This window comes from Dendropsophus ebraccatus, chromosome 11 (assembly GCF_027789765.1).
Source record: "Dendropsophus ebraccatus isolate aDenEbr1 chromosome 11, aDenEbr1.pat, whole genome shotgun sequence".
NCBI classification, from domain to species: Eukaryota; Metazoa; Chordata; class Amphibia; order Anura; family Hylidae; genus Dendropsophus; species Dendropsophus ebraccatus.
Genome location: NC_091464.1, coordinates 9,650,450 through 9,678,285, shown reverse-complemented (window position 1 = coordinate 9,678,285; position 27,836 = coordinate 9,650,450). Strand labels below are relative to the sequence as shown.

Sequence of the window (27,836 nt, the reverse complement as noted above, 5' to 3'; positions counted from 1 at the left end):
AGCTATGGGTTAAATATAATGATACATTGATTATAAGAGATCGACAATTGCAATTTTGAATAAAGACACAACAACTTTGTCAGATGAAACTTCAGGCTTTCAGGTTCTGATAAAGGGGCACACCATCATCAAGTAATAAGAGTTAAAATGCTGCAGAAAGTTATAACTCTGCTTTCCTGTCTGCTCAGTTCTCAAACCATCAAAATTCCATTTGTTTTGGGTCTTAGTTCTGTATCCTGGGGTTGAACTTTTTGTTATTTAATACTACAATTCCCAGAATGCATTGCTTTCCCTCAGCTGTTTATCACCGTCCTCTCACTCTCCCCCCACCCCCTTCTTACTCCACAACTTTCCTGCCAGTTTCTCATCCAAAGCTGTTGCAGAACATCCCATCTCACTGCAGACTATTGCACAGGCCATCAGTTGTAGCACCTGCTCCTACCTAATGCACTGCACAAGGCAGCATGCTGTAAAAAAAAAAAAAAAGCTGTCTCTCCTTAAATGTCCCGATAAGGATGTGTCTAATGGTGATGTAGGCTGGAAGGGCTTCTTAGAGACTGTGATATTATTTGAAGGGCAGAGCTAGAGATGAGATCCAGGGCTTATTCTCACGTTCCATGAAACACGGATGGCATGGACGCCCTGTAGGGGAGTCTTTCCCTGCACGGCATGGTGTATCATATGATTCCGGGAGCCGGGAAAGTGAATATTGGCTGCACTGTAATGACACAGCCGCGTGGCTGTGGTGATAGTGTATCGTGAGTAAACAAATGACACCTTTGTGAATAAGCAATCTATGAACTGCTGAGTACCATGTGTAAGTCGGAGCAGCTCTTCACCAAATCAACCAGAGGGTTAGCAGACGTGTATCAAAAACAATAGTTCAGTGAACCCTAATGTGTCTGGGGCTCTGACGTAGACTGAAGTTTCCTGCACCTCAGCAGAAAAGGCTTACGTTTTAACGGACCTCTTCTGCAAAAGAGTCTTTTTCCGATGAGTCACCAAATGGATGGACGTTGGTGTGTCAGGCGAGTAACATCGGAGAACAAACATCCTGCAGTCATTCCCAGCAGAACACAAGCTTTTTGTGGCAGTGTCTGGTGAATGAGTTTTCTGGGCCCATTGAACCTTTCAGATCATGTACACCCATACATGTTGATTGTCTTCTCTGGGGTCAATAGGATCTTCCAAAGTGACGCCAGACAGCTAGAACAGCTGGCTGTCTGATGTTGGTTGGAAGAGCACAACCAAGACCTCCAAGTATGGCTCCAGATGCTTGTGACAATCTGCCAGGACCTTACTGTCTCCCAGCCCCCTTAGCTGCTGTCTGTGCTGCACACGGTGGTTACTCTGGATATTAGCTGGTGACCACATGTGAGGATAAAACAACTTTAACCCAGTCCGAGTGATTACTTTTCAAATTTACACGGCCAAGGCAATTTATTATGGCCTTACACTAGCAAGCTGGCCTTAAGGTGGCAAAAGATTTTATTTATTTTTTTTTCTTTGGTAGGTTTTGAAAAAGTGGTCAGAATGTGATGTAAAAGGGAGAACAGTGGCCCGTTAGATTTACTATAATTTATGCCATTGTATTTTTGTACATTGTTATCGCGGCTAATATCTCGCTGCTTCTTCCTCACCGCCATTCTGCTGAAGTTGTTTGCTCTAGAGCCCGGTAAGACCGCTAGGAGCACTGGCCCTCCCCCATAACGCTGACCTGTCCGGCCCACTTCATTGATTATAATTAGAGAGGAGCGGATCGGCGATATGGGGGCGGGCAGTGCACCTAATGGTCTTACTGTGGAGCAAACTACTAACTGCACCAGAATGTCGCCGATCAGATAGGGTTTTTTTGTAATTTTTTTCCTTCTACAGCCAAAAAAAATCCCCCTCCCTTCCCCAAGGACCCCATGTCATAAATACTTACATAGGATACATTGCAAGGCACTTGCAGAACATAAAGTCTTAACAACATATTGTAGAATACAAGCCCCGACAGGCAGGAGGTCAAAACTGCACCCAACTTTCATACGCTCATCCGATCATAACAAAATAATTTACCGTAACGGTGATCACAGCTCTCATGGCCTTCCTATCTTAACTGCCCTATTAGGGTACATTCACACTGAGCAAAATCAGCGGAATTCTCCGCTGTGGAATCCTGCCTGCCTCAGTGTCAAACAGTCTCATGCACCTCCGCTGTCCACGGCTCTGTTTAAAGAATTGACATGTCAATTCTGTGAACAGAGGAAATAGAGGCGCACGAACCCTCCCATAGAGAGACTGTTTGACACTAAGGCAGGTGGAAAATTCCGCTTATTCTGCTCAGTGTGAACATACCCTTACGATCAACCAGCAGCAGAAACGGACAGGATAGCAGCCCATGGACCCCAAATAGCTTTGTACTTCACTGCTTTCCTTATTTTATTTACACCCTTTTCTAATCTAAAAGTAGAATTCAGCTTGTTTGTTAACTCGTGGGAGGCTGGGCTAGTAACCAGTGCTGAGCAGGTAGCTTATACCACACACGGCTAATTCCACCTCTGTAGGCTCAGGCAAACTAACCACCAGACCCAACACACACTTTAGTGGCTTAAGAGGTGCTGTAATCTTGTAACCTTTTTAATTAGAGCAAGGATGGCGATTTTCCGAGATTAACAATAAACGAACTCAAACGACCGCTATGGCGAACAACCTGAAATTGTTCACCTAATTACACGGGACGATGATCGTTATCCTGTCGTTCTTCCTGTCATCGCCACTGAGTTCACCGCTACTGCGAACAGCTGAACGGCGTATTTCTCGTTGGTCGTTTAATTGTTGTCTGCTATTACGCTAAACGATTATCGTTCATATCCGAACGATTAACGATTTAGTACCACCCTAAGAGTGCCCACAGACCAACATTACACAGAAACTTAGGAGTACAGCACACTCTATGAAGAAGAAACAGCTGAGATTTCCTATGTGTTTCTGACAATGCTAGCTTGGGCATCAGCGCTAATGTGTCTGCCTATTGCTTCTCCGTGATAGGGCCCACACCCTCCTCCCACTTTGTCTTACCTGTTAGGGGGTTGATAGTCCCCCTTTAAATAGGTCATTCTGCAGGGAGCTGCTATTTTCCTATACTGGTGTCACCTTTCACTGTAAGGGCCCTATTACACGAGGCGATTATTTGCTCTGTTTGGTTGATACGGGCATATATCACCCTGTGTAATAAAGACAATGAGGTCCCGATTATCAGCTGATTGTTGTCATTCATCGGCCGCTGAACGCACATAGAAACGTGTAATAGGGAGCGCGGCCAGTGAAAGCGCAAAGAAAATACTAAAAGCTATGCTTTACCCCTCCACATGTGCCAGTGTCTTTCCCGCTCACGGCAGCCAATGCTGAAGCTGTCTCTGCAGTGACCGGCTGCTTGGCCAATCACTGGCTGCGGCTCTGTCCCGTCTCAGCTAGTGATTGGCTGAGTGGCTTGTCACTTCAAGGATGTTTTAGGAGTGCCAAGAAGCCTGAAGGATGTAAGGACACCGGAGAGCCGGGAGAGGTAAAGCATTGCTTTATTATTTTCTATTTATGCAGCAAGGGCTGCACGGACATCACTAAAGATATATACAGACCTTGCTGCACGATCATCAAGCTGGGTAAATGAGCGTCACTTACTTAAAATATAGGGCCATGTAATATGGCCCTTAGTCTGTACAGATCACTTTCCAGCAGCCTCCTCTTATCACCACAGACAGAAGAGGGAGTATTGGCTTAGTTTTAGATAGAGATGAGCAAATTTACAGTAATAACGAAGCAAATTGCTTTGTTATCTTTGCCAACCGCTCATCAGCCGCTGCCTTATAACTGCCGCTCCTCCCCGGGTCCCAGGAAAAGCTGGATCCAGTCCTGGGAAACTTCTCCTATTTTCCCAGCACCAGGAACAGAGCGGCACCGAGTTGAAAAGAAGCCGGCTGATGAGGAGAACGCAGAGATAACAAAGCGATTTGCTCCGTTATTACTGTGATTACATTCCCTTTAAGACCCGCCCGGCAAAGGCCTTTTTTAGTAAATTCCCCCCTATATGTAGGTTTCATTTATTTTTTATACTGCTTTCACTGTTACGGCCAAATGAAAGAAACTTTTTGTGACAACGCTCAGGAAGTTTGGAATGCAGGAAGGAAGTTTTGTCATTGACTGTGGTATGAATTAAAAAAAAAAAAAAATCAAACAAAAATACCTACAAATCTAATAAATGTCAAGAAGGATTGTGGTTCAGACTGACAATTACTGTAATTCCCTTATCATATATTGTGCCCATGTTCAGCTGCTACGTGTAAGCACCTACAATATTAAGGTTCTTTTACATGGAGCGATAATCGACCTGTGTAACACAGTTAATGGACAGCTGATCAGTGAGCTTACGTCGGCTCCTCTGCTGATTAGATTTTTTTGTGCAGCTGGTAAAATTATTGTTTTCGGCCTCATATATCACTGTCTAAACAGAAGATGTGCAGCCAATAACAAGGTATCTAAATGATGCAATAGACAATCCTTAAAGGAGAAGTCCGGCAAAATTATTAAAGTATTGTATTGGCCCCCAAAAGTTATACATATTACCAATATACACTTATTACGGGAAATGCTTATGAAGTGCTTTTTTCCCTGCACTTACTACTGCATCAAGGCTTCACTTCCTGGATAACATGGTGATGTCACTTCCTGAAAAACATGGTGAGGTCACTTCCTGGATAACATGGTGATGTCAAGACCCGACTCCCAGAGCTGTGCGGGCTGTGACTGCTGGAGAGGATGATGGCAGAGGGATGCTCAGTGTCCCTCCAGTGTACTGTGTCCCTCAGTGTCCCTCTGCCATCATCCTCTCCAGCAGCCACAGCCCGCACAGCTCTGGGAGTTGGGTCGTGACATCACCATGTTATCCAGGAAGTGACATCACCATGTTATCCAGGAAGTGACATCACCATGTCATCCAGGAAGTGAAGCCTTGATGCAGTAGTAAGTGCAGGGAAAAAAAGCACCTTATAAGCTTTTCCCGTAATAAGTGTATATTGGTAATTTGTATAACTTTTGGGGGCAATACAATACTTTAATAAAGATTTTCGCCGGACTTCTCCTTTAAAGCAGGTTAGACAAATTTACCCTGCTGATAGCTCCCTAGTGGGCGCGGGTGACTGAGGATGAAGGTATGTCTGTTATCTTCATCCTCTTCGTCCTTTCTGTGCTGTTTATTCTGAGATTCTCTGCCCGGTAAGCTGTTAGAAGCACCAATCTCCTCCCTTCATCTTCTGCGTCGTTCCAGCTAAGCAGTTAGAAGCACTGAGGGTGGTGTGACAGCATGGTTCAGACGGCCCCTCCATTGATAATCATTAGATGGGGTCAGCCTAGCCGAGCACTGAAGACCCCCCCTTCCCCGTGGGGATCCGCGCCCCTATTGGTTATCAATGGAGGGGGGTGGCCACATCGGGTCTCGGGGTGTGCTAGCATCAGCCTTAGTGCTTCTAACTGCTTAGCAGGAACGGCGCAGGGGATGAAGGTAACACACCTACCACAAGGGAGATAGGTGCCCACTAGGGAGATACCAGCAGCTTAGATAGTTCCCTTGGCAGCAGTTTTGGCAGCACTTCCTTGTGGTCAGTTTCCCTTTAATATTGGTTGTGTCTGCCAGGGCGGCTGTGAGTGTATGCTGCTAAAAAGGATTTATTTTTATTTATTTCCTTTGTTTTTTCTTTTTCAGACTTCATAATGTTAGCTGTACCGTATATAGTTCGAAGAACATGGACAGTTTTCCTGATTTTCCAGTCACTAATGATTTGTATTAGGGGTAAGTTTATCTTTTTACAAGTGCGAACTTGCCTCTCCCCATGCCCGTGGTGAGCATCAGGACATGGCCCCCCCCCCCCCCCCCCCGATCTCTGGAGCTGAGATGCCACGACCCAGCTGGTGCACTGGACGCTCAGCTAGTTAGTGACCGGGGCGGGGCGTCATCACAACTCGGGGGGAGGAGGGGGGGGTCCCTAAATGTTCGGCATGTGGCTGGAGAAGATGGATGCAGCCCTAGGGCTGCCTGGAAAAGAAGGGTACAGCGCTGTATCCATGTTTTCCAGGCAGCTCTAGGGCTGCATCCTCCTTCTTCAGCCACCTAGAGTCAAATGCAGAGCGTTGGGGGTTTTGTGAACCCGGACTTATTGTAAATTCACTCATCTCTGTTCTCTGTACTACAGTATAACAGAGCGGGCTTTGTTCACTGACACCTGTAATCTTTATTCTTTCCCTTCAGGCGATTGTGGGCAGCCTCCAGTTATAGATCACACACAGCCAGTTACAGAGACATCAGGAGTCCCAGGTGCTACTGTTGTATACACGTGTGATCGTAGCTCCGGATATTATGAAGTTCCTGGTAAAAGCAGAACGATAACCTGCCAAGATGATAACACGTGGACATCAGTCTCCGAGTTCTGTGCGAGTGAGTGTCATTTTACCTATTTACAGCTAAGGACTGGCAAATCTAATGATGTTCACACATTTTCATTTATTCATTGTTGTTGTTTTGCTGCAATTTTCTTGTGATTGCGCAATTTATGGCAAAGACACCAAGTAGAAACAGTCTATGGCACATTTGACGTCGGGCCTAGAATAACATACTGCTGGTCCCCCGTGCAGGGATCGCAGGAGCTCAGCTCTTAGTAGTTCCTGGTAGATTAACTGTTTACATGCTGTCCTCAGATTGTGACCGTAACATGTACAGAGTGCAGTATAATTACCTATCGGCATGCGGATGACGCAATCTTAGATGCCGATTAGTGTCCATGGCAGCCGGGGGACCTTGTGAGCTGTTATGGATTCCTGAGTAGCCAGCCATGTCTGCAGCACTAGTGCTGTGTGTTATAGTAGTGATCTGATGGTCATTGAAAAAGTCCTCTCTTGGGACAAGAAAAAAAGTATACATAAAATAAAATGTAATAGAACTACCCAACCCCCAAATCTCCATAAAATAAACAATACGTTTTTCCTCTCCGTTGCCACCTTCTACATAAAACATTAAAAAAATACACATATTGGGTATAGTTACATCCATTACAGCCTGAACAATAACTTTATTTTATTATTCATCCTGCACATTAACCCCTAGACGACCCTGGACGTAGGGTTACGTCATGGAAGTCTGTCCCCAGACGACCCTGGACGTAACCCTACGTCCTGGGTGTTTCTCCGGCTATGAAGCGCGCTCCGGAGCGGAGCGCGCTTCATAGGAGGTGGGGGCCGGCTGCAGTGAGCAGCCGGGACCTCACCGGTAATGACTCGCTGCAGCGATCGCGGCGTTTAAGTGCAAGTGACAGGGGGAGTCCCCTGTCACTTACCGATCGGGACCCCCGCAGTGTGACTGCGGGGGTCCCGATCGTTGAAACGGACCGCCGGAGGTCTCTTACCTGCCTCCGTGCGGTCCGATCGGCGATCTGCTGCACTGAGCCTGCACAGTCAGGCTCAATGAGCAGATCGCCGATAACACTGATCAATGCTATGCCTATGGCATAGCAATCATCAGTGTAGAAATCAAAGTAGTGAATGTAAAAGTCCCCCAAAGGGACTTTAAATGTGTAAAAAAAAAGAAGTTCAAAACACTAACACACTACCCCAAAACCCCTCCCCAATAAAAGTTGAAATCACCCCCCTTTCCTATAATATAAATAAAACATATAAAAATAAATAAATAGATAAACATATAATATACCGTAGCGTGCGTAATTGTCCGATCTATTAAAATATAACAAGCGTCATTGCGAACGGCGTACACGAAAAGAGGGGAAAAAGTGCGCAGATTACCGATTTTATGTTACATTATATATTTAAAAAAATCAATAAAAAGTGATCAAAACATCCGATCTTCACAAATATGGTATTAATAAAAACTAGAGATCATGGCGGAAAAAATTACACCCCATACAGCCCCGTAGGTGAAAAAATAAAACCGTTATAAGCGTCACAATAGGCCCATTTTATTAATATTTAATTGCCAAAAAAAAGGATTTCATAAAAAAAAATATATATATAACATTAGAGAATCTGTGTAACCTGCATATGGTTGTGTTCAGACTGACCTATAGAATAAGGATATTATGTCGCTTTTACCATATAGTGCATTACGTAGACACAGGAACCCCCCAAACGTTACCATATTGCATTCTTTTTTACGATTTCACCAATTTATATCTTCATAAATAATATATTTGGGATTCCATCATACATGTTATGGTAAAATGAAAGACGCCATTACAAAGTACAACTATTCCTGTAACAATCAAGCACTTACATGGCCTGTAGATAGAAAACTGAAAGTGCTAGAGCTCTTAGAAGGGGAGGAGGGAAAAACTAAAACACTAAGATCAAAATTTGCGCGGTCCACTGGGTCATTTTGGGCCTGGTCCTCAAAGGGTTAAACTAAAAGAAAAACACAATAAAAATAACATAACACTGTTTGCCATGCAAGATCAGTAATGTGATCATTTAATAGTTCCGGCAATTCTGCATACGGCAATACCAAATATGTTTTATGTATTTTTACTATTTTTTATTTGAAATATACGAAAAGGGGGGTGATTTAAACTTTTAATATGGAATCTATTTAAAGGGGAACTATCAGCAGGTTAGATGAATCTAATCTGCTGATATGTCCCTATTACACAGGAGAGGAGGAGGAAAGTATGTCTCTTACCTTCCTTCCCGGAGCAGTTAGTAGTTTGCTCCATGGTCGGGTGAGACGTTAGGAGCACTGCCCGCCCCCATAGCACTGATCCACCCTTTTCTAATAAATGGATCGGGCCAGGAGACAGGAGAAGTGCTCCTAATGGGTGGCCCAGTGCTCCTAACAGTCTTACCGGACCGTGGAGCACATGACTAGCTGCACAGGAACTGCGTTGAGTATGAAATTAAGAGACGTACCTTTCTCTTCGGCATCTCCTGCACAATAGGGACATATCAGCAGATTAGATTTGTCTATTATAAATAACACTTTGGGGAATTTATGATTGCTTTACGGATGTCTTTTGACATAGAAAAGATGCAAATATTTGCACATCACGCCATTGCGCACAAATTTGCGACACTTCAAAAGTTCACACCACCACATCTGTTCTCACAAAAGTTCTATATGTACATACGTTTTTAGTGCCTCATTTAATTTAATAAAGTCGACTTATGTATAAATTTGACTTGCTATTTTCATGTATTTATTTTCTTTATTTTATTAGGAGCTTGTGGTGACCCTCCAAGACTAGATTATGCAGTGCCAAAAGACGCAGATCTTAAAGATATCTATCTCCCGGGTACAAAAGTGAGCTTCAACTGTAGAACGGGTTTCATACGTGCGCCTTCATCAGAGAATTTCATCACCTGCCTTGACAGTTATACATGGTCTATTCCAAGTGAATTCTGCACGCGTAAGTAGATGATCTTCATTTATTTTGTGTCTCAGTAGATTGTGTTAGGTAGCTGTTAGATCAAGAGGACACATAGTACCTTTCATATACAGGGCTCCAGATGGCGACCAAAATGGTCGCCAATGCGACTGACATTTTGCAAATGGCGCCCAGATTTTTTAATCTGGGCGCCATTTGCGACTGGCCCCGGCGGCGGCGCGCTGTCTCTTTAAGATGCGCGGCTGATGCGCGGCTGCCGGGGGTGTCCCGTCCTATCCCCGGCAGCGCGGCGCATCAGTGAGCTGCCTGGGGCCCTGACTTCCGGCACAGGAAGCGCACATCAGAGACGCTTCCTGTGTCAGAAGTCACAGCCCCGGCGTACAGGGAGCTCACTGATGCGCCGCGCTGCCGGGGATAGGACGGGACACCCCCGGCAGCCGCGCATCAGCCGGGGACAGCGTCCGAAGAAGAAGAGGATCGCCGGGGGAGCGGGTTGTCAGGTGAGTTTGTGTGTTTGTTTTTTTTAAATACTGCTTAGCATAGAGGAAAGGGGGGGGGCATCTATAATGGGGGGAAGAGAAGGGGGGCATCTATAATGGGGGGAGAGGGGGCCATCTATAAGGGGAGGGGGTATCTATAAGGGGGGGAGAAGAGGGGGCATCTATAATGGGGGGGGAGGAGGGGGCATCTATAAGGGGAGGGGGTATCTATAAGGGGGGGAGAAGAGGGGGCATCTATAATGGGGGGGAGGAGGGGGCATCTATAATGGGGGTAGAGGGGGTCATCTATAAGGGGAGGGGGCCATCTATAAGTGTAGGGCAAACTGGCTGCAGACACTGGGAGATAGATATATGCACAATTATTATTATCAGGGCCCCTCAGGTGTCTGTATTGTAGGGGGTCACTTGCATTAGTCACTAGGTGAGAGATATATCTATCTATATACACATCTTGTGGGGGGGTCACTATGGCTGCAGTCATAAGTCTAGCTCAGTATGTATAGACTGTTGCAAGCTTTTAAAGGGAACCTGTCACCCCCGGTGACGGGGTGACAGGCTCCCAACCCCCCGTTAGAGCCCCCTATACTCACCTCATCTTCACCCCGCTTCTGAAGATGGTCGGGTCACGGAGATCTCAGCCGCTGCAGCCTGACGCGCACACTGAGAGATGAGTCCAACGCTCATAGAGAATGACGGAGTGCTGGACTCTCCCGTCATTCTCTATGAGCGTTGGACTCATCTCTCAGCGCACGCCGGGCTGCAGCGGCTGAGATCTCCGTGACCCGACCATCTTCAGAAGCGGGACCCGGCGCGATGAGGTGAGTATAGGGGGTTCTAACGGGGGGTTGGGAGCCTGTCACCCCGTCACCGGGGGTGACAGGTTCCCTTTAAGTTCAAGTTCAGAAGAGTAAGCCTCATTAAAAGGCTAGCCAAGTGAAGCAGTACTGAGTCAGACTGGATATGGTTGTCAAGTTGCAAGTTTCCATGTTGAAAGTTTTCAAACTAAGAAAAGAAAGGATCTAAAGGAGGAGGAGGATGCTGCCGTGGCCTCTGCACACAGTAAGTCCCATTTAACATAACATTAATTTTACATGGTTTAAAATGTTGGCGACCAAATATTCTATTTGGCGCCTAAATTTTTCAGGTTAGGAGCCAATGGCTCCTAGGTAAATTTTTTAGTCTGGAGCCCTGATATATCAAGCTGTTCTTTCAGAATGTAGGAAAATGCTTTTATTCTCTGGTACAAAGAGGCTTTTCCAAACTTCTGATCTGCTACAAGCTGTATTGTCTCCTCTCTCCCCCTCCCTTCCTGATGCTGAGCCCCAAGCAGGGTCAGGTATGGGAGGGGAGTGTAAGGAGGTGTTACAGCTTGTTGCACTTTAGGAGCTCGGGAAAGCCTCTTTGGCTCTTCATACAGTAGAATAAAAGCAGTTTTCTACATTTTAGAAACACAGACAGATATATGAAAGGTACCATGTGTCTCATTTACCTAAAAGCTCTATAATAGTGCCAGCAGTTCGAAACATGAATTACAGCTGACAGATTCCCGTTAAAGTCATTTACAGTACTTGTTACAGGGCTTTGCGTTTTCTGCATGACCTACATATTGGAAATACAGAAAAATGGTGGTTATATTTTATTTTGTATTTCAGCTTTGTGCATGAGCCATATGTTTATAGGATGGGATCTGATTCCTGAAAGTATACCTGCATACCTATGGATCGGCCAAGCCACGCTGATTCCGCTGGTGCCATTCTTTCACAGATCCCGGGCTCCGTTCCTGAGGTAGGGTCTTTTTACTGCATTCACTAAGAAGCAGGTCTGTTGTACTGGCGGCCGGCTCAGTGATTGGAGGAGCTATGGGAGCATTGATCCCGCCTCCAGTACAACAGACCTGCTTATTAGTATATGCAGTAAAAAGATCCTAACCCTGAATCCCTTCCTCTGCAGGCCGGCTGTGAGCTGAGGATGCAGGCACAGGGGAGCTGCTTTCTCTCCTCAAATAGACTCAAATCAAGGCAATAATCATCAGTTTCGTCAGTGCATAATCAAGTCTAAAGAGCAGTGGTGGTTTGGTATTTGTGCAGCACTTTGGCACACCTCACCACTACGTCCTCCTTCCTCTTCACCATGAATATTTTCAGCTGACCTGCCTCCTGCTCGCTCTGGTCAATGTCTTTACAGTTTGTGCATGCACCACTCTTTTCCTTTAGACACTGTTTGCAGGTGCTGTAGCAAGTAGGAGGCCCGGCAGCTGAAAATATTAATTGCCAAGAGGGAGGAGGAAGTAGTGGTAAAGTGTGCCAAAGCGTGAACCAAACCACTACAGCTCTTTGACTTTTGATTACAGTACAGTACGGGACCCAAGATTGTATAGAATCTACTCCATGGACGTACTGACAAAAGTTATCATGCTTGCAAGGAGCCTGCCACCTACAGTACACTGACAGCACCTTATGTAGGGCCCGGGAGCTGACAGATTCCCTTTTAATTTGCAGCCTTGTTTTTCTTTCTTTCTCTCTTTGCTGGCAGGCAGAAGATGTGGGCACCCTGGAGACGTAGCTTTTGGAGAATTTGAGGCTTCAGATGAGTTTTTCTTTGGATCAAGAGTGACATATAGTTGTCATGAAGGGTAAGTTTTTTTTTTGTTTTTTTTTTTGTTTTTGCTTTGGGTAAAATGGGAAGCTAGCCATTCACTGCAATTGGCTGTTTGCACCAAAGAGGCATACTGTAAGAAATAGCTTATTGTCATCGGTGTGTTGTTGTTTTTAATTATGAAAAGGGGTAGCGCACAAAGAAAACAAGCACCTTAAAGGAGTATGGATGCAGCAGGCTGTGTGTGTGTGTATGCTTTGGCTGCAGCAGGCTGTGTGTATGTGTGCGCTATGGCTGCAGTAGGCTGTGTGTGTGCTATGGCTGCAGCAGGCTGTGTGTATATGCTATGGCTGCAGTAGGCTGTGCGTGTGTGCTATGGCTGCAGCAGGCTGTGTGTGTGTGTGTATTAGGGCTGCAGCAGGCTGTGTGTGTTTGTGTATTAGGGCTGCAACAGGCTGTGTGTGTTAGGGCTGCTGCAGACTGTGTGTGTGTTTGGGCTGCAGCAGGCTGTGTGTGTGTTTGTGTTAGGGCTGCAGCAGGCTATGTGTGTGCGCGTGTGTGTGCGCGCAATGGCTGCAGCAGTCTGTGTGTGTTAGGGCTGCAGCAGGCTGTGTGTGTGTGTGTGCAATGGCTGCAGCAGGCTGTGTGTGTGTGTGCTCGGGCACACTATGGCTGCAGCAGGCTGTGTGTGTTTTTTGTACTAGGGCTGCAGCAGGCTGTGTGTGTGTGTTAGGGCTGCAGCAGGCTGTGTGTGTGTGTGTGTGTGTGTGCAATGGCTGCAGCAGGCTGTGTGTGTTTGTGTACTAGGGCTGCAGCAGGCTGTGTGTGTGTGTGTGTTAGGGCTGCAGCAGGCTGTGTGTGTTAGGGCTGCAGCAGGCTGTGTGTGTTAGTGCTGCAGCAGGCTGTGTGTGTGTGTTAGGACTGCAGCAAGCTGTGTTTGTGTATTAGGGCTGCAGCAGGCTTTGTGTGTTAGGGCTGCAGCAGGCTGTGTGTGTTAGGGCTGCAGCAGGCTGTGTGTGTTAGGGCTGCAGCAGGCTGTGTGTGTTAGGGCTGCAGCAGGCTGTGTGTGCTATGGCTGCAGCAGGCTGTGTGTGTGTGTGTGTGTGTGTGTTGGTTAGGGCTGCAGCAGGCTGTGTGTGTGTGTGTTAGGGCTGCAGCAGGCTGTGTGTGTACATTAGGGCTGCAGCAGGCTGTGTGTGTGTTAGGGCTGCAGCAAGCTGTGTGTGTGTGTATTAGGGCTGCAGCATGCTGTGTGTGTGTGTGTGTTAGGGCTGCAGCAAGCTGTGTGTGTTAGGGCTGCAGCAGGCTGTGTGTGCAATAGATGCAGCAGGCTGTGTGTGTGCATGCGCTATGGCTGCAGCAGGCTGTGTGTGTTTCTGTATTAGGGCTGCAGCAGGCTGTGTGTGTGTGTGTGTGTGTTAATGCTGCAGCAGGCTGTGTGTGTGCTATGGCTGCAGCAGGCTGTGTGTGTTAGGGCTGCAGCAGGCTGCGTGTGTGTTAGGGCTGCAGCAGGCTGTGTGTGTCTGTGTGTGTGTTAGGGCTGCAGCAGGCTGTGTATGTGCTATGGCTGCAGCAGGCTGTGTGTGTGTGTATGCTATGGCTGCAGCAGTCTGTGTGTGTGTGCATGTGCAATGGCTGCAGCAGGCTGTGTGTGCGTGCAATGGCTGCAGCAGGCTGTGTGTGTGAGGGCTGCAGCAGGCTGTGTGTGTGTGTGTGTGTGTGTGTGTGTGTGCTATGGCTGCAGCAGGCTGTGGGTGTGTTGGGGCTGCAGCAGGCTGTGTGTGTGTGCTATGGCTGCAGCAAGCTGCGTGTGTGTGTGTGTGTTAGGGCTGCAGCAGGCTGCGCGTGTGTGTGTGTGTGTGTGTGTGCTATGGCTGCAGCAGGCTGTGTGTGTGCTATGGCTGCAGCAGGCTGTGTGTGTGCGCGCAATGGCTGCAGCACGCTGTGTGTGTTTGTGTATTAGGGCTGCAGCAGGCTGTGTGTGTGTGTGTGTGTGGGCGCTATGGCTGCAGCTGGTTGTGTGTGTTTGTGAATTAGGGCTGCAGCAGGCTGTGTGTGTGTTAGGGCTGCAGCAGGCTGTGTGTGTTTGTGTATTAGGGCTGCAGCAGGCTGTGTGTGTGTTAGGGCTGCAGCAGGCTGTGTGTGTGTGTGGTAGGGCTGCAGCAGGCTGTGTGTGTGTGTATTAGGGCTGCAGCAGGCTGTGTGTGTTAGGGCTGCAGCAGGCTGTGTGTGTTAGGGCTGCAGCAGGCTGTGTGTGCAGCAGGCTGTGTGTGTGCATGCGCTATGGCTGCAGCAGGCTGTGTGTGTTTCTGTATTAGGGCTGCAGCAGGCTGTGTGTGTGTGTGTTAGGGCTGCAGCAGGCTGTGTGTGTGCTATGGCTGCAGCAGGCTGTGTGTGTTAGGGCTGCAGCAGGCTGTGTGTGTTAGGGCTGCAGCAGGCTGTGTGTGTGTTAGGGCTGCAGCAGGCTGTGTGTGTGTGTGTTAGGGCTGCAGCAGGCTGTGTATGTGCTATGGCTGCAGCAGGCTGTGTGTGTTAGGGCTGCAGCAGGCTGTGTGTGTTAGGGCTGCAGCAGGCTGTGTGTGCGTGCAATGGCTGCAGCAGGCTGTGTGTGTGAGGGCTGCAGCAGGCTGTGTGTGTGTGTGTGTGTGTGCTATGGATGCAGCAGGCTGTGGGTGTGTTGGGGCTGCAGCAGGCTGTGTGTGTGTGCTATGGCTGCAGCAGGCTGCGTGTGTGTGTGTGTTAGGGCTGCAGCAGGCTGCGTGTGTGTGTGTGTGTTAGGGCTGCAGCAGGATGTGTGTGTGCTATGGCTGCAGCAGGCTGTGTGTGTGTGCGCGCAATGGCAGCAGCACGCTGTGTGTGTTTGTGTGTTAGGGCTGCAGCAGGCTGTGTGTGTTTGTGTATTAGGGCTGCAGCAGGCTGTGTGTGTGTGTGTGTGTTAGGGCTGCAGCAGGATGTGTGTGTGCTATGGCTGCAGCAGGCTGTGTGTGTTAGGGCTGCAGCAGGCTGTGTGTGTGTGCGCGCAATGGCAGCAGCACGCTGTGTGTGTTTGTGTGTTAGGGCTGCAGCAGGCTGTGTGTGTTTGTGTATTAGGGCTGCAGCAGGCTGTGTGTGTGTGTGTGTGTTAGGGCTGCAGCAGGCTGTGTGTGTGCTATGGCTGCAGCAGGCTGTGTGTGTGCTATGGCTGCAGCAGGCAGTGTGTGTGCTATGGCTGCAACAGGCTGTGTGTGTGTATGCTATGGCTGCAGCAGGCTGTGTGTGTGTGTGTGCGCACGCGTGTGCAATGGCTGCAGCAGGCTGTGTGTGCGTGCAATCTCTGCAGCAGGCTGTGTGTGCTGGGGCTGCAGCAGGCTGTGTGTGCTATGGCTGCAGCAGGCTGTGTGTGTGTGTGTGTGTGCGCGCTATGGCTGCAGCAGGTTGTGTGTGTTTGTGAATTAGGGCTGCAGCAGGCTGTGTGTGTGTGTGCTATGGCTGCAGCAGGCTGTGTGTGTGCTATGGCTGCAGCAGGCTGTGTGTGTGCTATGGCTGCAGCAGGCTGTGTGTGTGCTATGGCTGCAGCAGGCTGTGTGTGTGCTATGGCTGCAGCAGGCTTTGTGTGTGTGCTATGGCTGCAGCAGGCCGTGTGTGTGCTATGGCTGCAGCAGGCTGTGTGTGTGCTATGGCTGCAGCAGGCTGTGTGTGTGCTATGGCTGCAGCAGGCTGTGTGTGTGCTATGGCTGCAGCAGGCTGTGTGTGTGCTATGGCTGCAGCAGGCTGTGTGTGTGCTATGGCTGCAGCAGGCTTTGTGTGTGTGCTATGGCTGCAGCAGGCCGTGTGTGTGCTATGGCTGCAGCAGGCTGTGTGTGTGTGTATGCTATGACTGCAGCAGGCTGTGTGTGTTGGGGCTGCAGCAGGCTGTGTGTGTGTGTATGCTATGACTGCAGCAGGCTGTGTGTGTTGGGGCTGCAGCAGGCTGTGTGTGTGTGCTAGGGCTGCAGCAGGCTGTGTGTGTGTGTGTGCTATGGCTGCAGCAGGCTGTGGGTGTGTTGGGGCTGCAGCAGGCTGTGTGTGTGTGCTATGGCTGCAGTAGGCTGTTTGTGTGTGTTAGGGCTGCAGCAGGCTGTGTGTGTGCTATGGCTGCAGCAGGCTGTGTGTGTGCTATGGCTGCAGCAGGCTGTGTGTGTGCTATGGCTGCAGCAGGCTGTGTGTGTGTGTATGCTATGACTGCAGCAGGCTGTGTGTGTTGGGGCTGCAGCAGGCTGTGTGTGTGTGTATGCTATGACTGCAGCAGGCTGTGTGTGTTGGGGCTGCAGCAGGCTGTGTGTGTGTGCTAGGGCTGCAGCAGGCTGTGTGTGTGTGTGCTATGGCTGCAGCAGGCTGTGGGTGTGTTGGGGCTGCAGCAGGCTGTGTGTGTGTGCTATGGCTGCAGTAGGCTGTTTGTGTGTGTTAGGGCTGCAGCAGGCTGTGTGTGTGCGTGCGCGCAATGGCTGCATCAGGCTGTGTGTGTGTTGGGGCTGCAGCAGGCTGTGTGTGTTTGTGTATTAGGGCTGCAGCAGGCTGTGTGTGTGTGTATGCTATGGCTGCAGCAGGCTGTGGGTGTGTTTGGGCTGCAGCAGGCTGTGGGTGTGTGTGTGTGTGTGTGTGTGTGTGTGTGTGTGCGCTATGGCTGCAGCAGGCTGCGTGTATTTGTGTATTAGGGCTGCAGCAGGCTGTGTGTGTGTGTGTGTGTGTGTGTGCGCGCGCGCGCTATGGCTACAGCAGGTTGTGTGTGTTTGTGAATTAGGGCTGCAGCAGGCTGTGTCTGTGTGTGTGCTATGGCTGCAGCAGGCTGTGTGTGCGTGCAATGGCTGCAGCAGACTGTGTGTGCGTGCAATGGCTGCAGCAGGCTGTGGGTGTGTTGGGGCTGCAGCAGGCTGTGGGTGTGTGTGTGTGTGTGTGTGTGTGCGCGCTATGGCTGCAGCAGGCTGTGGGTGTGTTGGTGCTGCAGCAGGCTGTGTGTGTGTGTGTGTGTGTGCTATGGCTGCAGCAGGCTGTGTGTGTGTTAGGGCTGCAGCAGGCTGTGTGTGTGTGTGCTATGGCTGCAGCAGGCTGTGTGTGTGTTAGGGCTGCAGCAGGCTGCATGTGCTAGGGCTGCAGCAAGGTGTGTGTGTGTGTTTGCGTGGTATGGCTGCAGCTGGCAGCATGTGTGTTAGAGGGAGAGAGGCAGAAATTAAAGAGGTACTCTGGGCATCAGTGAAAAATCTAGGGGGGACAGGGGGTTGAGATCATAATAAAGAAGTCCTATTTACCCGTCCCTATACCCCCACAGTGCAACGTGCTTCCAATCCTATGATGTCATGGCCCCACTCAGCCAATCAGTGAGTAAGGTGGGACACAGCTGTAGTCACTGACTGACTGAGTGGGTGGTTCCTGTGGGGCTGACCCCTCTATATGACTATGGCTGACGCCTCTATCTCACTATGGCTGTCCCCCTCTATATCACTATGGCTGTCCCCCTCTATATCACTATGGCTGTCCCCCTCTATATCACTATGGCTGTCCCCCTCTACATCACTATGGCTGACCCCCTCTATATCACTATGTGTGACCCCTCTCTATATTACTATGTGTGACCCCCTGTATATCACTATGTGTGACCCCTCTATATTACTATGTGTGACCCCCTGTATATCACTATGTGTGACCCCTCTCTATATTACTATGTGTGACCCCCTGTATATCACTATGTGTGACCCCTCTATATTACTATGTGTGACCCCCTGTATATCACTATGTGTGACCCCTCTATATTACTGTGTGTGACCTCCTCTATATGACTATGGCTGATCCATCTATATTACTATGTGTGACCCCCTCTATATCACTATGTGTGACCCCCTCTATATCACTATGTGTGATCCCTCTCTATATCACTATGTGTGACCCCCCTCTATATCACTATGGCTGACCTCTATATGACTACGGCTGACCCCCTGTATATCACTATGTGTGACCCCTCTATATTACTGTGTGTGACCTCCTCTATATGACTATGTGTGACCTCCTCTATATTACTGTGTGTGACCTCCTCTATATCACTATGGCTGATCCATCTATATGACTATGGCTGACCCCCTCTATATCACTATGGCTGACCTCTATATGACTACGGCTGACCCCCTGTATATCACTATGTGTGACCCCTCTCTATATCACTATGTGTGACCCCCTCTATATCACTATGGCTGATCCATCTATATGACTATGAAGCTGAAGCTATGACTTGAGGCTGTGGTATACTGACTCCACAGCCCTGAATACTGATCAATGCTATGCAGTCTAATGATTGCATATAGGAGGTTTAAATCACCCCAATTCCCATTATACAAATAAAAATATGTAAAATAAATAAACATACGGCATATGAGATAACTACACCGGGTTTATAATGCACACAACCCACATTATAATAAAATTAGGATTTCATGTGAATTATCGACCCGGCATAGTCATCTCCGTAGATGCACAAGCTACTGGGGGCAAATAGATTGCACGCCAATCGGGTACAGCTGCTTCATGCATCTTGGCATGAGAGGAGTCTATGAGCAGTTCATTTAAGATTGGCAATTAAAAATAGGTTGCCCAGGATTAGAAAAAACTACTATTCTTGTAGAATGCGCTCCTCTGTTTTCCTTACTTTGTGTGGCTTGTTGAAGCTCCGTTCCATTCCATTATTACCACACACAACCTGAGGACAAGGATGAAGGCCTTTTTTTTTTGTTGTTTTTTTAGAAGAAAATACTTTTTTGTTTTTAAATTCTGAATAAACTCTTAAATGCTCCAAAAATCTAGTTTAGCACTTAAAAATATCATGTCATTATATTGTAGTTTTAGTTTTGTAAACAAAAATGCATAATGCATAACGTCTTAACATTTTCTGTATCCTCTGCTAAAGGGAATGTTACCTAAATGTTCTTTTACTGGTTACAGTCAGATACTAGAGGTTGTGCTTTTATTCTAATCTGTTTCTATTATATGTTATTTTATTTTTTTATTCCACTTTTTGTATATTCTTATGGGGGCAGCCATATTACATGGGTTGTTCTTAACAATGTTTATTGACATACAGTAAGACTCATGGACATAGATGACAATGGACAATCTATCCCCTTGGGATTAATATGAAATGTTACTAAGCGCTCTGCAACCTTTAGTAGAGCTCATTCCACAGGGCGCTGCTAGTGTCTCCTCTATTTACTGATGTCACATGACGCTGCAATGCCGTACAGATCACTTTACAGCAGCCTCCTCTTATCACCACGGACACAACAGGAAGTCTCAGCTTAGTTTTAAACCCAGTGGTGAGAATGAAAACTGCAAGATATCAAGATTATTGTATAATTTAGATAGAATAATGGAAATGGAGGGAAAGAAAGTCTCCAAAAATTCTTAAAAAAATATGTTTAACATAAAAACATTATTTTAACAATAAGTAATTTTCTGATGACACCTTCCCTTTAATTCTTCTATCTTTAGCTATCACTTACTAAGCAAAAGACCTTATCGAGATTGCCAGGCAGATGGAACGTGGACTAATGCTGTCCCTCAATGTGAAGGTAATATAATTTTCAGAGTCTTTTATGAGTCTTTCACATCTTAATGTACTGAAATGTGATTTGTCATCATCAGACTTGTCAGAGCATGCCCAAAAAGATTTTTCGGGGATTGTGTTAAAGAGTTATCTATGGGGGGGGGGGTTCAGCCTGAGACTTGGGTATATCAAATAGTAGAACTAACTCTAGATGACCCAGTTTATTTGTTTCTGTGTAAGTATATGTTCACATGGCACATGCATGTTGTCCAATATTCAAAGGAGTGGATGGTTTAAAAAAAAAAGTTTTAGTAGTAGTGACAAAGCAGTGACCTCTCACTTTTTATATCAGTTCTGCTTGGAAGCTCACATTGAAATCAATGGGACATTGCCACTTAAAAAATTACCTTAAAGGAAAAGTCCAGGGATTTTTAAAATGCGGCCGCTGGCGGGGGGAATGACAAGTACTGACTTAGCTCCCCCTGTGGCCGCGGTGAGTGGTGGGACTGGCCTTGGAACCCCTGATGATGTCACAACTCTTAGGGGAAAATGCCTGTCCCAGCTGATGGACTGGCCACTCAGCCAATCGGTGACTGGAGCGGTCTCCCGCCCCAGTCACTGAGTGGTCAGTACATCAGCCAGGTCAGTGCCAGAAATCCCGGAGCATGGCGTGGGTCCCGGCCACTCACCACGGACAAGGTGGGAGGTAAGTTCGTACTTGTTATCAAATTCCCCCTGCTGGTTGCCGGATTTTAAAAATCTCCGGACTTCTCCTTTAACTCTTTCCTTTATGGCCACTTTTCATTTTTGCTCTTTTGCTTTGTCCTCCTTGTGTTTAAAAAGCCATAGCGCTTGCCTTCTTTCCCCTACAGACCCACATGAGCCCTTATTTGTTAACACCTGCACCACCAATTGTACTTTGTAATGACAGACTATGGGGCAGATTTATCAAACATGGTTTAAAGTGAAACTCAGATTCCACCTTTCATTCCTCACAGACTCTTTGGAAAATGAAAGGTGGAATCTGATTGGTTGCTAGGGGCAACTGAGCCAGTTTCACTTTACACCATGTTTGATAAATCTCCCCCTTTTAATCTTCCTATAAAATATGCTGCAAAACCGGGAAAAAAATATATGCTTGGTGGTGGTGGTGGTGGTGGTGGGGGGGAGGGTCATGTTTTTTATGCCGTTCGCCCTATGGTAAAACAGACATGATCATAGGTACCAGCCAATCTAGTGCAGTATAGTTATCCAGCACTGATTGATTTGATCACTGGTAGATTGATCTGGACTTCTGGAGCCCATTGTAATCCATCACCGAGCCAGAATCAGCTGAGGCCCAGCCGGGTATTGTGACTCTTATAACGGTTTTAATTTTTCACCTACGGGGCTGTATGGGGCATGATCACTAGTATATATATATATATATATATATATATATATATATATATATATACTAAACGCAACAAAAAAAAATCTGTAATCCTAGCGCTTTTCCCTCTTTTCGTTCACATCGTTGACCGTACGGGATGACAATTCGTATTTGTAATTTATATTTTGATCAAACAATTATGCACGCCACAGTATACAACATGTTTATTAATGTAATTATTTTTATATGTTTCATTTATATTATGGTATGGGGGGGGGTGATTTTAATTTTTATTAGGCGAGGGCCTTTGGGGTATTTTTAAAAACATTTTAAATTTTTTATTATTATTTTTTTTTACACTTTTTAAGTCCCCCTGGGGGACTTTTACTTGCAATCATTAGATTGCATACACTGATCATTTCTATGCCATAGGCATAGCATTAATCAGTATCATCGTGCCGATCGGACCGCACGGAGGAAGGGAGAGTCCTCCAGTGGTCTGGCACAGTGTGACTGTGGGGAGGAGCTGTTCCTGTCACTTACACTTAAATACAGCGATCGCGCTGATGTGGCGTTTAAGGGGTTAATGACAGCCTTCAGCGCGATCGGTGCACTCTGTCATTAACAGTGAAGGCCCGGATACTGACTGCAGCCGGCCCCCAAGTGTGCTTCATAGCCCCGCAGTAGCTTATGCTGTATGGGTACGTCCTGGGTCGTCTGGTGACAGGCGCCCATGCTGTACCCGTACGTCATGGGTCGTCTAGGGGTTAACACATGCGGCTGTTTTCGTGCTAAAACGAGAAGTGGATTCAAGATGGAAAGTATAAAGTGAGGGGGTTATCTGCCCTGACAACTATTACAGCTCTTCTGTGTTTATGAATCTTTAGTCGTTTGCACATAATAGTTCCTCCCTATTCCTACTCAGCTTCTCTCCCCCCCCCCCCAAGTCTTGCAGATTTTTTGGCCAGTGCCTCATCGATCATGTACTTTAGATAACATATGCTTTGGCGTCCTCCGATGTCCGCTCATAGGCTTTTGTAGCAGTGGGCCACATGACTGGTTGTCCTAGGTTCTTCCCTCTGGGACTGCATTAGGACGTTCCATTGTCCTCTGTGTCCTCCAATGAACAAAAATAGAAAAGGAAACAAATGTACAATTTTTAGGATAATTTCTACTCTCTGTTGGGTGATGGGGAAATATTAAGCTTGCTGTAATTGTAATAACCGTAGAGAATCCTAACCGTGATATTATTCTTCTGTTCACAGCTGCTGTCTGCGCTGCACCAGAACGCCCTGTTGATGGATCGTTTGAACCAGATGTTAGTGAATACCATTACCTAGATGCTGTGTCCTTTAAGTGCAATAGAGGCCTGCATCTTATTGGTGCCCCTTCAGCCTCCTGCACTAGCGATACATCATGGAGCGCTAGCACCCCAACTTGCATAGGTCAGAATCCCATTTTCTACCATTGTTCCTGGATATTAAAGAAAAAAAGATATTAAAGAAAAATGCTTAGCTTTCACTCTATTAAATGGGCACGGGAAATGGTCATGGGAAAAAAAAAACCTTTGACATGTCAGACTTTTTTTTTTGTTTGTTTCGTGATGTCACTCTAACAGGACTAAGAAGGTATATTGTATAGCCAGAGTAGTTGTAGATGGATACAAGCCCACAATCCAAATATGTAGCTATCCATTTGACATCTGTTTGATATTATCAGTTCATTCTTTTTGTGGCTGATGTGAGCATTTTGATATTTGCTGGGCGGCTGCTTCATTACTCACAGCGCATATTCATACAGTTGCCCCGCTCCCAGCATTTCATCACAGATGCTGCCCGGGCGCGGGAGGACTCCGTGCGAAACACAAGGCCTAAGGAGAGTACTCCAACTTATCTCCACACACTCAGTGTTGCATAAATTGTACCCCAACAGTCTACACACCTTGGATAAATGCTGCTATACGTTACCGACCACAGGCTTTGGGTATAGATTGCTGCTAGTATAGATTTGACACGCTGCTCTTCAGCAGTAAAATCTGCCTCCTAAGCTCATGTAGAGATGAAACATCTAGCTGACCATCTGGTGCATGGAGGTGCGAGCTCACCGTGCAAGAAAGAAGAGATGATCTGCCACCTCTCAATAGATCCAAGGAATAACTTCATAAAATTTCCACATAAAAAAGAACTAATTCTAACAGCTGATGTGTTTCAATCACAGGAGATCTTAGTCGTAGCAAGTGTGATCGAAACACGTAAGCTCTTGGAATTAGTTTTTTTACAATACTGTCGTCCCTTGGATCTATTCAGACGTGCCAGATCATCTCTTCTTTCCTAATTTCATGCTCTCCCCAATCTTCAGAACTAGTGTGGAGTATTCCATGGTGTGGGGAGATGTATTCCATAGTTACAGATAGAGACCGGCAAGGATGAAAAACATATACAGAAGAACTGTATTAAACAAATAGGGAAAAATAACAGAATAACATAAGAATTTTTTAACATGTTGAAAGACAAGGATCAGCAGACATTGTGCATGGCGGCTGATGGTTGTCTTTTAACCCTAACTATTCCACCAAGTGATTATCGGACATAACGGATGATAGTCGGACAAATATGGCCAATAAACGCTTGGTGTAGTAAGGCCTTAAACACTTGGCAGCTTTACCCAGCAGTAACTTTCATTTCATAAGTTCATAAGTTTTCCAGTCTGATATGGATCTGTGTTTTTAACAGGAGAGTTATAGGAGAGACAGGAACACAGAGTATTGTTATGTACTGCAATAAAATTTTATCTATGTTTTTTAATTGAAATTTTTTTTTTGCCTCTGCATTTTTCAAGCGGTTAGCTGTGAAGATCCAGGACAAATATCAAATGGAAGGAAGCGATCGGGGTTTGCTGGACCATACACCTTAAATTCTGCCGTGACATATGAGTGTGATCAAACCTTTGTTATGAATGGTTCTGATTCAATTACCTGCACTAAAGAAAGTAAATGGGATTATGCGATCCCAAAATGTCTGAGTAAGTATTCCTCACTCCTAGTAGTATACATGTCACTTGTATAGCCTGTACAGCTGCAGAGTCATTTGGTGGGTAGGGGGCATACTTTATCCTTAAAGAGGTTATCCACTTAAAGGGGTTGTTCACCAAAAATGCATTTCTTTAAAATCAACTGGTGTCAGAAAGTTATACAGATTTGGAATTTACGTTTATTAAAAAATCTCCAGTCTTCCAGTACTTATCAGCTGCTGTTTGTCCTACAGGAAGTGTTGTTTTCTTTCTAGTCTGACACAGTGCTCTCTGCTGCCACCTCTGTCCATGTCAGGAACTGTCCAGAGCAGGAGCAAATCCTCATAGAAAACCTCTTCTGCTCTCCAGACTGGAAAGAATACACTACTTCCTGCATTACTTACAGCATCTGATAAGTACTGGAAGACTGGAGATATTTTTTAAAGAAGTAAATTACAAACTTATATATCTTTTTGGCACCAGTTGATTTGAAGAAAAAATGTAAAGTATATGATGAATCAATCGATGGCTAAATCGCTGTTTATTTCTCAGCTGTTTGTGAGAATCCCCCCAAGGATTACGGTTATGCGGTGCTTGAAGAAAAACACATTGGCCACCGTAACTACTTTGACACAACCTCCGTGGGCTTCAAATGCAAACCAGGATATAATACAGATGGCAGTAAAAAGAACACAATAACCTGCAATGGCAGAAGTTGGTCTAAGCTTGCTGTCTTTTGTTCACGTAAGTAATTGTTCTTGTGCTTCATACTTTTACAGCGAAAGCACCATCAGATACATGGCTTTAAGCTTTTTTACATGAATGGATCGTGCTGGGATGCATTACCACAGTCCTTTTTTTTTTTGTACTGTGGCCTGTTTCCTGCACACAGTACAGTACCGGTCTATTCTCAAGCACCAGCCTGGCATGAAGCACTGGAGAACTTAATTGTAATGGAGCCACATCACAGAGAGATGGGCATATCGTCATACTAGGGACGGGCAGGCCTGCCTCCGGTGCTTAATGCCAGACTGTTGCCTGGGAACCGTTACCGTGTGCGGGAACCAGGCTGCGGTACATAAAAGACTGCAGCCCCAGTCCCCGCGTCGCACGATCCATTCATGGAAAAAACTGCCATGGTGCATTCACTTTAAAGCTTTTTGTTTCCAAGTATCTAAAGTGACAATTTGTACCTTATTTGCAGTGAAATCTTGCGATATCCCTGAAACAGTACCTAATGCAAAGATTTCAGGGGATACATTTACCTTTGGATCCAAAGTAACCTATACATGTGACCCGGGGTAAGTTTTATTTTCCCTGCTGAATGAAATATTGTTAAACTATTAATATCATAATTAACTTTTAATTTAATCAAAATTATTATAGGTACTCCACTTTTTAGCTCTTTAGTGGAATACCCCTTTAAATCATAGTGAAGTAGTCATGCTGTTACACAGTTCCTGGAGACTGGTCATTTCTGTCCCATACCTGGCATATTTGTCTGCTAAGAAAAAACTTGTCTCTAACCCATACCATGTACCGTGTTTCCCCGAAAAATAAGACGCCTTTCTAAAATAAGACACCCCATCTACTCTACCCTAAAATAAGGCACCCCATGCTCTAAACTAGGGCACCCCCCCCCCTTTCCAAAAGTAAGGCCACCCCATACTCACCTAATCCCCTCGTGGACTTTTGAGGCAGGCACAGCCTGGATGTAGTGCCTTTTTTTGTGGGCCCCTTCAGTCAATATCCAACTTAGTTACACATCTGAGAATATGACCAGGGAAATCCCAGAGCCAGGTGTCCATCCACAGACAGCTGTGTCGGGGTGTTGCCCCTCATCAGGGTAGACCAAGTATGTATATGTGGACATTTGCAGAGCTGCCTTTATGAGGTTTACCTGTTCTGCTTTATTTCAGCTACCATCCTACATCATCCATCAGCCATAGGGACTGTCAGGAAGATGGACGCTGGAGCGCTATTGACCTAATCTGTTCAGGTTGTTTTCTCTTATTGTTTCCAAACCATTTAAAGGTATTTCCATTCCTATTTATGGCAGATTCACAGGATATTTCAGGCAAGATGTACTGATCAGCACTCTTACTACACACTGAGTGCGGTTTCTCTGACTGTGTAGCAGTGGCGATGTGCAAGTGCAGCTCATGTCCCATTCAAGTGAACAGAAGCCGAGCTGCAGTTACACATCACCACAACCATCTCTGACACTTAAACACAGGCCGATTATCGGCTAATTGACCGTTTCGATTAACGCTCTTTAGCTATAATAAGCTAGTGTAAAATCGCCTTAAAGGGGTACTCCAGCTATTTTTTTTCTTTCCAATCAATTGGTGTCAGTTCTTTGCCTTGCCCTGGGTGCTGTCACTACCTCACTGCCGCGCACAGTATAACATTGAGTGCAGCGGCTGTGTAGTGTATGGCCCTAGGACTTATTTTATGGATGCCTTGAGAGGAAAAAGGTTCTCCACCTCTGCTTTATACCGACCATACGACAGGTTATTATATTTATAGCCCAATGTTCTTTTTCTTTTAGGTATCTGCCCGGATCCTAATGTTCCACATTCTAAGAAAGTGGACGAAAAAGTTTATTTGCACAATGATGTTGTTACAATTGAATGTATAGAACATCAGAACAACCAAACAAGTCACAGATGCAACAGTAAGAGGCAGTGGGAGCCTCCGCTACCAGTATGTCCTGGTAAGTCATTTCATCTTCTGATATTAGAATGGTTTTATAGTCCTGTTATTTTATATATCCATATATAGCCATAACGCAAAGGGAGCTCAACATTTAATTCTGCTTCACGTAAGAATGTAAATCAGAACATCTTTAAGGGTTTTTTTTTTCTTTTTTTTGGCCTGCTGTCAATTTTAGGCGAACATACGGCTGGATTATGATAATTACCATTTTGGTATAATATGGAGGGTTTTTTTTTTACCTTGAACCAGCTTGGATTGATTTGTCCATGTCGGGTATTTAACCATTTAAGTGCCGCTGTCAAAACTGACAGCGGCATTTAAAGTGGTACTCCAGCAATCCACTAAAAAATGTACAAAAAGCATATAGGTGCTCTCTCCGATCCTACATGGATTGTCTGACACCTTTCTTCACTACTCCTAGCCCCAGACTCCCACTATTAAAAATTATCACAGCTTTACATCATAGCACCCTGCCAGAGAAACTACATCTCCCAGCATGCATTGCATCTCAGAACCAACCGCCAGGTACCTGACCACTGGTACGATCTGCTTTTGCTTTGCACAGTGAACACAGTATCTATCTATCTATCTATCTATCTATCTATCTATCTATCTATCTATCTACCTATCTATCTATCTATCTATCTATCTATCTCCTATCTATCTATCTCCTATCT

At 46.2% G+C, this 27,836-nt stretch overlaps 1 protein-coding gene across 1 annotated transcript in view; it reads left to right on the top strand.

Annotated features, from left to right (window-relative positions):
• Positions 1-27,836, top strand: part of LOC138767540 (zona pellucida sperm-binding protein 3 receptor-like) — a 60,649-nt gene that overhangs the window by 12,283 nt on the left and 20,530 nt on the right. Inside the window, exons 2-12 of the mRNA XM_069945096.1 lie at positions 5,741-5,827; positions 6,284-6,469; positions 9,252-9,440; positions 12,452-12,551; positions 20,006-20,085; positions 22,698-22,877; positions 24,271-24,453; positions 24,994-25,185; positions 25,646-25,742; positions 26,361-26,440; positions 26,993-27,157. Of these exons, the coding sequence (XP_069801197.1) occupies positions 5,749-5,827; positions 6,284-6,469; positions 9,252-9,440; positions 12,452-12,551; positions 20,006-20,085; positions 22,698-22,877; positions 24,271-24,453; positions 24,994-25,185; positions 25,646-25,742; positions 26,361-26,440; positions 26,993-27,157 (1,531 nt within the window). The 5' untranslated portion in view covers positions 5,741-5,748. The remainder of the gene's footprint in view (positions 1-5,740; positions 5,828-6,283; positions 6,470-9,251; positions 9,441-12,451; positions 12,552-20,005; positions 20,086-22,697; positions 22,878-24,270; positions 24,454-24,993; positions 25,186-25,645; positions 25,743-26,360; positions 26,441-26,992; positions 27,158-27,836) is intronic.